The sequence below is a fragment of the Tenebrio molitor genome, chromosome 2 (assembly GCF_963966145.1).
Source record: "Tenebrio molitor chromosome 2, icTenMoli1.1, whole genome shotgun sequence".
Taxonomy (NCBI): domain Eukaryota; kingdom Metazoa; phylum Arthropoda; class Insecta; order Coleoptera; family Tenebrionidae; genus Tenebrio; species Tenebrio molitor.
The window spans coordinates 22,675,282-22,688,220 of NC_091047.1; the positions used below are offsets into that span (position 1 = coordinate 22,675,282).

The window sequence follows — 12,939 nt, forward strand, 5'->3', positions numbered from 1 at the left end:
GGACCATTTTTAAACGCGAGTGAAACGAGCATTTTAAAGGCCCACGAGTACCAAAAAACACCCAATTTACACACGAACGAATTGAATACGTTTTTTTTTTTTGTTCGACAAGCCCCTTAAAGGCTCCAAATCGCTTAAAATCTTTAAAATTAGTTTGACGTTTCGTTTTGAGAAGTTGTGACATTTATCAAAATCCGTTTACACAGGAGAAAATTCTCAAATTCTGACAGTGTCGAACAAAAAAGGTTATTGCCAGTCAAGTATGTACTTACTGACTAAATATTTTTTCTACAACCGTCAAAAAACGTGACATTTTTGCATCGTTATCAAGTCGCAAAGTACCTATGTCATTTTTGATAAATCAAAAATATTTGTCAAAAAGTTTCACTGGGCGCTTTAATAACTCTTTTGTCATCGTAAAACAGTGAAAAAAAAAATTAAAGCATCCAAAGAAAATCTTACAAAAATTCAAAAATTTTAAAATGCGGTTGTAGAAAAAATAGTGTTTGTATTTTGCCCACTTAATACAAATAGTATATTATGATACAAGTTTATAATGAAGCCTTATACAGAGTGATCACAAAAAAACGCCCCAGCTTATATCTTTCTTAATTGAAATCCGATTTCAACAAGCGGTACATCAAATTAAAGGGTTCAAAAAGTACTATAAACTGGATATAAAATGTTGCCCTTAACAACCCTATCTTACAAGGGTCCAGGGTCAACTTAATTTTTTTAAATAGCAACATATAATTTTTTTGGTACAGTTAGATTCATTATGTTTTTCTAAGTTAAAAAATATAGCACACTCTGTATACTTAAATGTTATTCTAACATAAGAAATAAATAAAATTCAATTACAAATCATTAGGAATAAGTAGAACTTTATGCGTAACAGGCCATGAATTACTTAAGATATTCTTGTAGCCATGGAAACACAAAAAAAATAAACATTTATTTTGAAAATTTATTTAAATACTATGAAAAGTATAACATAATTACATAAACATTTTTGTTTTATAATACAAAAATTTCCGATAATATTGCGGAATCTGGAAAAGTGCCCCGAATGCTTGCAGCGTTTCCACGTTGAATGGCAAGGGAAATCCTCTCGAAAAGGAATTTCTTTGATTTTGAATCGCCTGATTCCGCGATAAGTCGGTTTCCGATGACATTAATGAAATCGATGGCTTCTTTGCACCAAGGGCCTAAGGTTTCAAATGCTAAACCTTTAAACACGTAGTTTGACGAAATGATTGAACTATATTTGCTATGTTTGCGTTTGCAAGCCATTTCAGCGGCAGAACCTGAGACTTCAGATGATTTCAATACGTAACTGTCTGCAAGTGTATCTACAACAGTGACGTCCCAAACCAAAGGTTGACCTTTAATCCACGGTACTAAAGTCATCCCATCTGGGCGTTTTCCGTCATCCCGAGACAGTCCGTTTGGTTCTAAAGTTGAATTCACATGAATTGAAGTTAAAGACCGATTGATAATGGAATTAATTTCAGTGTGTCTTGAAAATCTACCACTGCTTTTGAAACAACTTAGACCGTGGGTGCCAATTTCGTCAACTTTCGCATTGCATTTGCAAATATGAGGTGTACAAAGATTACAACCCAATCTTAAACCAATACAAACTTGGAAGGACGTGTTATCTAAAAGAGTACCAATATTAGGAGAAGGTATTGCATGTAACCAAGATCCTGATTCTCTGCATTGCAAAGCTTTAAAACGAGCCAAGTCTCTAGGTGAATTAAAGATTAAGTCATTGGCAATTATTCCTTTGATATTAATATTATCCCAATTCTTCTGAAATTGTGGAATTGTTGGTATTTCGTTCTCATTTGCTACACCCCAGGCTGCTAAAGCTTCATCATAATGGTGAATATTAAGCTCATTATCCTTTGAGTTTAGTAATAAAGAAACAAGCTTTTTAACCCCATTAATTGAAGATAGGAAAGCAGGGAGGCAAATATCGGAAATGCGACGAATTCCCAGACCACCAAATCTAATCGGTAAAGTGGACTGACGCCATTGTAAATCAGTTAAACGTAAATTAAGTATTCTCTCTAAACAAGACTTTAAAGAAGAATCAATTGAATTAACATAATTAGAAAATTTCCAAAATGGAGTTGTTCTTAATAAAAAATTAAATTTTGGTATGAAAAGACAGTTTTTGATTAAAGTATAAGCCACGTGTCTGTTAAGGAGTTCAGCTTTGTTTAAAAGATTTTCAACTGTAATTATAGTTTTTTCGACGGTGTTTTTGAAACCTTGGTCAAAGATTGGAGAGCCTAAAAGAGATAAACTTTCTCGGTCACAGATTTTAATGCCTGGTGCTAAATTTTGAAATTCCTTTATGACTTTTAAATCTGTGTCTCCAGAACAGCAAAAGATCTCGCATTTGTTAAAGTTTAATTCAAGGCCAATTTCCTGAGATAAATTTATAACTTTCTTAAAGTCGGATAAAACTACTTCTGGGTAATCAGCTAAGGTTCCATCATCTAAATACCATATATTCATTTGAGAATCCAAAGATAAAATAATTGGTTGAATGGCAAGACTAAAAATCATGGGACCGCAGGGATCTCCTTGCTGAGCTCCAACAGAAGAAGAAATTAAATGATTACCGAAAAATAAAGTTGAAGGATTTCTATAGCATTGATAAAGATAAGGGTACAGAAGTGGGGTATGACATTGGACTTCTTTCAGAATACAATCCCGTTCGACTGAGTTAAAGGCATTTTTGAAATCTAATTTAAGAAGAACTTTGCCACGGTTTTGATCGTTATTAACAAAGGTTCGTGTGGTATGAATTGCTGCTTCGCATCCTAGTTTAGTTGCAACTCCAAGTTGGTGTGGAGATAAATACGAATTTACAATATTTCGACTTTGAAAACAGGCTAGCTTTGAGGTCAATCTTCGCAAACAGTTTCCGATAGCGATCGGTCTAATTCCTCCATCTTTTTTGTTAAGGGCACATAAAGACGCGCCATACAATAAATGGCAGATTTCTGAAGGAAGTTGCCCAGATAATAAAAAATTGCACAGTTTGGTTAAAGCTCTTAGTGCCTTCTGACCTGCTTCACCCGCTGACAAAGATATGATATCTTTCAAGTATTGTGGTCTCATGCCATCTAAACCTGGTGAAGAACCGGCAGGAAATGAATTGATAGCTTCTCGAACGTTTTGCTCATTGACTATTAAACTAATGTCTCCTGGTTTGAAAGGGTCTGGGAAAAAAAGTTCGCGAGATGGTGAAGGATGTTTTTTTTTAAGTTCTTCAGCAACATCTTCGTTGAATGAAGCTAATGAGTCATCCGAGGACAATAATTTAACAGCTCCTCTGATATCAAAATCGGCTACTTTTGCTTCTACTTTCTTAGCTAATGAAAATAAACTTTATTTGTCGTGATTTTTGTTTAATTTTTTTTCTCCAATTTCGTGTTGTGAAATAAAATGAACAATAATGAAATTGTGGATATGTTGCAAGCATATTTCGGAAATAATAGAAATTACTACTTGCAGAGAAACGCCACCTGAAAGCCTTCTCAATGCCACGCGAAGTGCCTCGAACAAAATGGTGCTCAATTTGAACAGATCAGTTGAAAAAAAAAATTGTTGTTTTTATTGTTTGTATTACTTAATAAATATTGTTTCCATGACTACAAAAATGTCTTCATAAGTAATTATTCATAGCCTGTTACGAATAAAGTTCTACTTATTCCTATTAGAATTAGAAATTAGAATGAGCTTTAAATATACAGGGTGTGCCATATTTACAAACTCAGAAAAACATAATGAATCTAACTGTAGCAAAAAAATCGTATGTTGCCATTAAAAAAAATAAAGTTGGCCCTTGACCCTTGCAAGGGAGGGTTGCTAAGGGCAACATTTTATATTCAGTTTATAGTACTTTTTAAACCCTTTAATTTGATGCATCACTCGTTGAAATCGGATGTCAAATAAGAAAGAAATAAGCTGGGGCGTTTTTTTGTGATCACTCTGTATAAGGCCCTTATGAACGTGTATCAAACGTTATTTTTTATTACACCTGGATTACAATCAGAAAATTATAACAAAAAAAGTAAATTCAAATAATACCTTTTCCGAGGTAATCTGTGTCATTAATCGTTGATATAGAAATAGTCGTTGCTATCGTAAATCGTGTATCAATGTCTATTTATCATTGTTCAAAATGTACGTGAATTTGTTGTTACCTAAGCAACCCTTCTAAAGCGTTAGTGTTTTAAAGGCCCTTTTTCGCACACATTTTAGTGTCAAAAACAGGGATTATGATTCAGGTATAATAAAATTAACTATTTTTACTTTTCCTTCAAATGTAGCTGTCTAGAAACACAGCAACAAATAACCATTATTCATGGTATTTTTTCTAATACCAGGAAAATTATCAAAAAAATAAATTCTCCACTATCGTTCTGGAAAATTATTGACCACCTTTTATCAAACCGAAAACGTATCTCAGGTTCATGCATGCACGATAAATGATTTTCCGCATGGTGACGTAGCTTTACAATTTGTCTGTGGATTTTTTATATGCAACTTTTTTTTCATATACAGGTGTCCCCAAAAAATAAGACGAGTTCATAAATCCCTTATTTATCGAAGGATTTTAATTATTTATACCTATACCACATTAAATTGTTGTGAAGAGGCGAAGGGACCCACTAAATTCACGTATAGCCTCAAGGGCTTCAAGGCTAAACTGTCAAAATATTTTTTTTCAAATGGGAACACATACTTCTTTTTAGCAATTGTGATATATATTTTTATTCTGAAAACAACAATGTATCACAAATATACACTTGTATACCAAAAATATCGTGCGTTCATTTAAATTTATCTGCAAAGTTGGCGTTGGAGAGTCGATTGAGAACGCACCACTTGTGTAAAAGCGTAGATTTAAACAGCTGATCTGTGATCCTTTATCCGTATAGTACGTTCACAATCGAGTCTTCAACGCCTACTTTGAGGATAAATTTAAATAAATGCACGATACAAAGACTGAAAACTTACTAATTTTGATGCACATTGGATTAGCTGTGTTGAAAATATGCGCAATTTTGCACATAGTGGGTCTCTAAGTAAAAATTTGAGAGTCTTCGTCTTTGTCTTTATTTTCGTATTGTACACTATTTTTATTAATAACCAGTTGTTTAGCAAAACTAATATGAACAAAACGCATTTGTGTTTAACAATAAACAATAAACCTCATTATAACTGAAGCTAAGAAAGCGTCTTTTTCAAAACTATGTTTTCTAAAATGGCTGCCATAACATCTCATCTACTTAACCTGTTGACTTTAAATTTGGTGTGGTGGTACTAGAATTAAAAAAAAATGTTCGTTTTTATAATTTTTTGACACCTGAAATTAAAAAATAAATAAAAATAAAAAATGAATATATTATTTTCAAAATGCTCCCGATCACTTAATTTTCCAGGTTTTTTAAAATTTTTGAAACCGCCTACAAACAAAAGTATTCCTTTCTTTTATTGAGATGACGAAAACTGCTGAAATCATAGCAGCCTTGGGCTTGGGAACTTCTTTTTTTAATCGCTGAAGCTGAACTGCTTGAAAACTGTTTGAAAAAAATTTCTGCCTCATATCAAAACGTTAATTTGAGAGTCAAAAGATATAGTTTTATTTATTCCCAAAAACCATAAAATATCTTATTTTTGACTCGAATACTCGTTTGAAGATAATATTATTGTTGGACATGTATTCGTAAAATTTTGATTCGAGTGTTCGACGTTTTCAGTTTTCATTTACAGATTTTTCACTGGTTATCGCTCCATCTTCGCGTAGATATTTCCAAGGTCACAGCCCATGAGAGAATTCAACCCCTCTACCTGCCTTCGGACGCCTGGCCGAACCACCCAACAATTGTTCTTGAAGGGCTTCTAGACATTTTCGTTTTTTCCTTCTTTCCTTGATTGATCAATTCTTATGCAAGAAATAAAAGTGTAAATGTATTTCTAAATAATGAAGAACATAACAGAAGTGAAATAATAGAGAAAATATAATCAAGGAAAAACTAATGGAACAAAAACTGCAATTGATCAGATGTAAGAATCTAATCAGGGAAAGATTGCAACGGAAGAACTGCTGTTTGTCAATATTTATCTAATGGTGAACGTATCACCTATTCGATAGAAAAGAACGGAAAGATTCATTAACAACGGATACAGATTAGAAGTATGTATTTTTACGTTAGAATTTTCCCACTACTCCTCACATCACCCGTATATAAAAGATGACAACATGCTGGCTACTCGGGGAATACCTAAACAATTCGTTCACATATAACAGTGCTGTACAAATGTTTAATAAACTCTGGTGTAAGTTTGAAAGTGTTTAATTTTGTAAGTAATGGCCCAAAACATCGAAAATAAAAAAAAATAATACAGTTCCGCGAAAAAATGTTGCCAAAATTACACCATAACAAACAAGACTCTTCTCAAAATTATTTGACAATTCGACCACCATTTGTCGAAAAAGATTGTATATTGTATAAATTGATTAAATTTTCTACATATATATTTCTATATATTAAAATCATTATTAAACTATTACAATTTTTCCTCTTGATTATTTTTACTTTCGATATAGCACATACACTTGATCCAGTTCATGGTTTTCCCAGTAGTGACTCAGTCCAATTGGGAATAATAGAAACATTATCATATTAAAACTGCGTAAGATAAACTAATCTATATTTCGCTTGATAAGTACATAATTTACTTATTTTTTAGGTAAGAATTAACTAAAATTTCTAACCATTACACGACTGCAGTTGCACGACACAGTTAGACACATCAAAACAATAAATGTACTCGTTTCTTAGTTTTGCGTCACAAATTTATAGGACAATTAATAATCACTTTAAATAAATTGCATTTTAATAAATTATTTTATTTTCAGATATATCTACCTCCAGCACTTTTAGCGTTGAATGTTTCAAGTTAAGTCAATAAAAATTGACATCTTCGAAATGGGCAAAATATCACGCAGTGAAGAAATTGTCAAGAAACAAGTTTTGGTGCTATATGTCGGAGGAACCATTGGGATGAAGAAAAATGACGATGGAGGTGAGTATTTTTTCATTATTAGTTTCGAATTAATTTCAAAATTTTATTAGTATCTAATTTATTAAATTTCTTGTAAATTTAATTTTAATTATGGTTATAAAATATCTAATTATGTATTTAATAAATAAAAAAAAAAAACTATTCTCAATTACTTGCAATTCATTACGTTAGAATACTACAGTTGGAAACTCTTTTGGGATTTTAAAAATAACTCAACATTTTCAACCTTATCCAACTTTATAGTTATTATTATTTCATTTACTATCCTTATAGTTTTAGGTCTTTTAACTTTATTACTCTCATTTTGCAATTTTTCTAACATCAGAATTTGGTAAAACATATAAAATTTGATTTTCTGTAATTTTACTTTGTTTTCAGTCTATGTGCCAGTACCTCATATATTTTACGATCAACTAAAAAGCCTTCCCGAAATGCACGATTCAGGTCTAGCCTCTAAATATTTTCCAGATCTTGCAGACAACCAACTAGTTTTGCCGTAAGAAAATTTGACTGAATATATCGGGTGTTCATTTAAATTTATCCTCAAAGTTAGCGTTGAAGAGTCGATTGTGAACGCACCACTCGTGAGTCTGCAGAGTAAAACCACAAACAACCCAAAAAGTGAGGCGTTCACAATCGACTCTTCAACGCCTACTTTGAGGATAAATTTAACTGAACACCCGATGTAAATTAATATTAACATGGAAACATGTTTATTCTTTCAGACAATTTGAAAACAATGTCATTTTATACCAACTGGTAGAATATGATCCGCTCTTGGATTCCAGCAATCTCACGATGAGCGACTGGATCAAAATGGCAAACGACATAAAAGTAAGGCTAAAAAAATGTTTACTGACAACTACTTCACTATTTTTTATTAAGGCAAACTACAACGACTTCAACGGCATTGTGATTCTCCACGGAACAGACACTCTGGCTTACACTTCTTCTGTTTTGTCATTTATGATAAAAGGCCTCCAAAAACCTGTCATTGTGACTGGGGCACAAGTAAGTGAAAAAGTTTAGACACCAAAACAAATCATAAAGCAAAAATTAAAATTTCCGCTTGTTTGGTGTCGTAGATTTCGATTTTTGAAATCCGGAGCGATGCCATCAACAACATTCAAAACTCGTTGATCTTGGCCGGCTGTTATCAAATCCCGGAGATTTGTGCTTTCTTTGACCACAAGTTATTGAGAGGTAACAGAACGACGAAAGTGCGTCTGACAAAATTTAATGCATATAGATCGCCAAACTATGGTCCCTTGGCAAACGCAGAAACCGCAATCGAATGTAAGCCTTACTAAACATTACATTATCATTAGTAATATCTTCAGTGCATGACAAATTATCGACAATTTGACATGCCCAAGGGATATTAGGAGGACTATTTCCCGAACAATATTTACCCCAATATGTTATTTTTATGAAAAAGTAGCGAGCAAAAATAAAAGTCGGTATTTGGACACAACGTTTTTTATTAAGAAGAATTATCGGAAAATGCACTCATGCAAATTATCGCCTAATTTGGCTCTGATTGGATGATTTTTGAAAATTTAAGCGATTTGATTGGCTTAAATATTGTGAGGGAAACACCTAGTCAATTGTAATACGACGAGTAGTCAATGTTATGCCGATTTTTTTTTTTGTGGTGGTGTTACGAATGTCAACGGCGCTGGGATATGAATTTGACGAGTGCGTTAGCACGAGTCGAATTCGAAAGGACTATATAATGAATCAAATTCCTCAAATTTCTTCCAGTTTTTCAACACTTCAACTTGTTAGAAAATAATATTTTTGTGTTCGTTTTTCGCTGCAAAAAATTTTTTTAATAAAGATTTTCATTTGTTTAAAATATTCACTTCGATTACTAGTCCAATAGTCGCTGATATTTGTACTAGTCCAATATCCGCTGCAATTCTTTTGTAACCATGGAAATCACTAAAATTAAGTTTGTTTCATTGGTTGATAAACATTAAGTGACAGATGCATTAAATAGCCAAATGAATTAATAAATAACCCTAAATTTGTGCAGTGAAGGATGGAAACATCATGAAACCTGACCCCGCTGTACCTTTTGAAGTTACCACCACCTTAAACTCCAACGTTCGTGTGATAACTTTTTTCCCTACGATAACACCTTCCATGGTAAGTTGACCGGTTGGGTTTAACTGTTCTCACAATATGCACATTTGAAGTTGGAAAGTGTTTTGCAAGAACCAACAGCCGGTGTTGTCATACAAAGCTACGGTGCTGGAAACATCCCTTCCAATCAGCCAGAATTGATTGATGCTCTCAAGAAAGCTGTGGCAAGAAATGTTTTGATAGTGAACATTACCGTATGCCTTCAGGGATCGGTTGTGAGCATTTACGACACAGGAAAGGTCAGGGGGTAGACGTCAACTTTGAAGAATCAATATTGCATTTATGATTTCGCAGGTGCTGGCGGACATCGGAGTAATTTCCGGTCGCGATATGACTCTGGAGGCTGCCCTAACCAAATTGTGCGTCGTCCTGGGTTACCCTGATTTATCACACGACCAACGAGTAGAAGTTAGTTGCTCAATTATCCTTCCCATACTTTACATTTACATTTCTCCATTTTTAGCTGTTGAAGCAAAATATGCGAGGCGAACTGACTCCACTTGATGTTACGGACGATAATAATAATAATAATAACAATAATTTGTAGAACACTGGTTTTCAAATTTTCTTCGAATCGCGGCGCACCATAAACACATTTTTGGCGCATTTCGTAACAATTCATAATACAAAATAGTCATTGAGAATTTAATTAACTTTGCATAAATAGGTTAGAAGAATTATTTTTTCATTAAAACATTACTTGAGTTACATAGAGAATTCATAATTTAAACTTTAATTTTATAACATTTAAATCGAAATAGGTGCAAAAGAAGTTGAGTAATGTTTTTGTTTTTTATACACCGAACTTTGAAGGTAAATTTTGTTTTTAAAATTGACTTTGCATTGAAGATGGTAAAAAGCATTCTGCAGTAGGTATTCACTATACTCCTGGAAACATTTTTTTTTATTCCTAGTTGCTTATCGATTATGCTTTAATTTGCTTTAATGTGTTTTATGTATTTTAACACAAAATTAATGTCATTCCTACACCAAAGAATCAAAAAACAAACTACATGATATTAATCCTTTAATAACTATATCAATATTCTCATATTGATTCATGGTCTACCTCATATTAACAAATTTATTATAGAATTCTAACTGATATAATAAACCCTATGCTTGCATGATATTTGACTTTGTTTTTCCTTATTTTAAAAATACGTAGTGTGTTAATCTAGTGACCTTAAAACTAATGGGTTATTTATTGTAGTTTTTTTTTACCAAAAAAATATCATCAGTATACCTGGGCGGTCCCATAATGAATTAGCCACAGTTAAAATTATAGTGGCATATACGTTAAACTTTTATTTGTTTTTGCCTAAACTTTAATGTTTCTCCATGCTTTAGTTGGCAAGTTATAAATGTTGAAAGAATAGGTCGTTGTCAATTTCTTCAAAATACAAAAAATTGAGTACCGCAGAGTAGTAAAGTTTTGTCCAAAGAGGGTCAATCCCCGGCCGAAATGAAAAAACGTCGACAATGTGTACGGCGATTCTGCCTCTTCATATACCACGCTAAAAAACTGGGTCAAATAATTTCGGCCTCGCAGAAAATCGGTTGAAGATGTGCAAAATGCCAAAAGGTTAGACCTTTTCAAAAGTACTGTGCATCGTGCTCTCCATGATCATCAATTAGTGCAAGATGGGTCCCAAAATTTCGTTCCGCCGTTCAGAAGCAGGAACCTGTGTAATGTGCTAATGCATTTTTAGAGCACTGCAGCGGCAAAGAAACAAAATTAATCGATTCCATTGTTGCGGAAGACGAAACAATGGTGCTTTATTATGATCTTAAAAGGAAACAGGAATCCATGGAGTGGCGCTATACCTAAGGGTGAGTCACCCGTAAGAACGGCAAAGGTGTCAAAATCGACTCAAAAAATTATGGCTACAATCTTTTGGGACAACGGGACGTATTATGCTTCCTTGCTGCATAGGTTACGAGAAGAAATTAAAGCGAAACGACAAAGGAAACTTGCCCGTGGCGTGCTGCTGTTGCAAGGCAATGCTCCTGTCCACACAGTGGCAATTGCAAAAGGTGCTGTGCGAAACTGCGATTTCACAGAAATTAACCATCTACCTTATAGTCCCGATATGGCCCCATGTGACTATTTTTTATTTCCAGTTTTCAAAAAAGACCTTCGCGGGAGAAAATTTAAGACCGATGATGAGTTGTAGTCCGGTGTTTTGGACCATTTTAGGGGAAACCTCCACAGTATTTTCTTAAGGGTTTACAATTGTTAATTAATCGTTGTGAAAAGTGTATTACAGTCGAGGGAGATTATATTGAAAAATAGTATACAGGCTGATTCACGTAGCCCGTTCATTAGAAAATTTCTGATTTCCCCAAATCATATTAATATGAAAATTGGTAGTTCATTATAATCGACTACTCCAAGTTCAAATGAAACATTTTCAAAATGGTGGCACTTCCGGAAATACCGGAAATCGACGCCATCTTTATTTTTTTAAATGGAAAGGTCTCATTTTGACTTCACATTTCGATTCTACGTAAAATTTTGAGTTTAGAACGTCTTTTTGTCAACACTTATCTGTCATCGTTTTTGACCTATGTCATCTTTTTTGCAAAAAAGCGAGGTTGCAGGGCTTCATTAACCAATTTATAACTCTTGAACCATCGGAAATAAATAATTGATTTTTTTTTACTTGAATTCCTAAAGACCTGGCCGATCCTTTGTCCCATTAGTGAATTTTTTTTATGTTTCATACGCCTACTGAAATTTTTAAAAATTGCTAATTAAAAAATGTCAAAAACTTCATTTTTTTAAATGACAACCACCATTTGTGACACTAGATATAAATGTAAAATTTAATTCTAAGCCTACTTTGATTAACATTGTGTATGCCTATTCCCAGCCGTTTTGGCGTAATTTCGGTTTTTTGAGTAAAATATTCTTTTTTTTTATGAAACAATTGTTTTATTTGAGTTTTTATTCAAAAATCACATGCAATAAACAGTAGATAACAACGAAATAATAAAAAATAAGCAAATTAACAAAATAGTTATTTTATATTAAGTGCGCGAAGAGAGTGTTTTTTGTGCATGAAAAGGTCTTTTACGCCGAGACGAAGGTCGAGGCAGTATAAGCCTTTGAATGCACAAAAACATCTTCGCGCACGAAATATAAACAATACTTTTTCTATAATTGATTCAAAAAATTGAAATTAAAAATTCAAATTTTTTAAGGAACTCTGAAGTTTCAATGCAGTGATCATGTTGCTAGGTAACTAATAAAAAACAGTGCGTGAAATGAAAAACAGAAATAGTCGTATGCGTGAAATTGCATTTCACACACTGTTTTGTATGGTTTCTATGGTTTCGATCTTACTAACAATGTAAAAAGAAAGACACGTAAGAAAATTACCCACTTCATGCACAGATAACTATGCGTGAATTTCAATTTTTTGAATCAATTATATAAAAAAATATTTTCAATGAAATCATTTACATTAAAATATTTTTTTTATTAATTTGCTTATTTTTTATTGTTGTGTTGTTATCTAATATTTATTGCAATGCTATTTTTGAATAAAAATTCAAATAAAACGATTGCTTATAAAAAAGAATATTTTATTCAAAAAATTAAAATTACGCCTAAACGGCTGCAAATAGGCATACATAATGTTAATAAAAGTGGCCTTAAAATTTGATTTT

At 32.9% G+C, this 12,939-nt stretch overlaps 1 protein-coding gene across 4 annotated transcripts; it reads left to right on the forward strand.

Annotated features, from left to right (window-relative positions):
- Window positions 1–6,096: 6,096 nt before the first annotated feature.
- LOC138123777 (L-asparaginase 1-like) lies at window positions 6,097–10,394 on the forward strand. 4 transcript variants are annotated; one of them, XM_069038573.1, is made up of 10 exons: window positions 6,097–6,390; window positions 6,950–7,116; window positions 7,495–7,612; window positions 7,842–7,950; window positions 8,002–8,127; window positions 8,202–8,412; window positions 9,155–9,267; window positions 9,318–9,503; window positions 9,559–9,672; window positions 9,728–10,394. In XM_069038573.1, exons 2-10 carry the CDS (start codon window positions 6,981–6,983, stop codon window positions 9,809–9,811), a joined length of 1,197 nt encoding a protein of 398 aa, XP_068894674.1. In that variant the 5' UTR covers window positions 6,097–6,390; window positions 6,950–6,980; the 3' UTR covers window positions 9,812–10,394. The 4 variants fall into 4 exon arrangements, with proteins under 4 accessions (XP_068894674.1, XP_068894676.1, XP_068894677.1 ...); XM_069038575.1 differs by having other exon boundaries at window positions 6,097–6,366; XM_069038576.1 differs by lacking the exon at window positions 6,097–6,390 and adding an exon at window positions 6,660–6,723.
- The last annotated feature ends 2,545 nt before the right edge of the window (window positions 10,395–12,939 follow it).

Bases quoted from the DNA above. Each gene is read 5' to 3' on its own strand.
- LOC138123777 (XM_069038573.1), top strand. From the start codon at position 6,981: ATGTTTCAAGTTAAGTCAATAAAAATTGACATCTTCGAAATGGGCAAA. The intron at 7,117-7,494 runs GTGAGTATTTTT...CTTTGTTTTCAG, and splicing joins GAAGAAAAATGACGATGGAG to TCTATGTGCCAGTACCTCAT. The intron at 9,673-9,727 runs GTTAGTTGCTCA...CTCCATTTTTAG, and splicing joins CACACGACCAACGAGTAGAA to CTGTTGAAGCAAAATATGCG.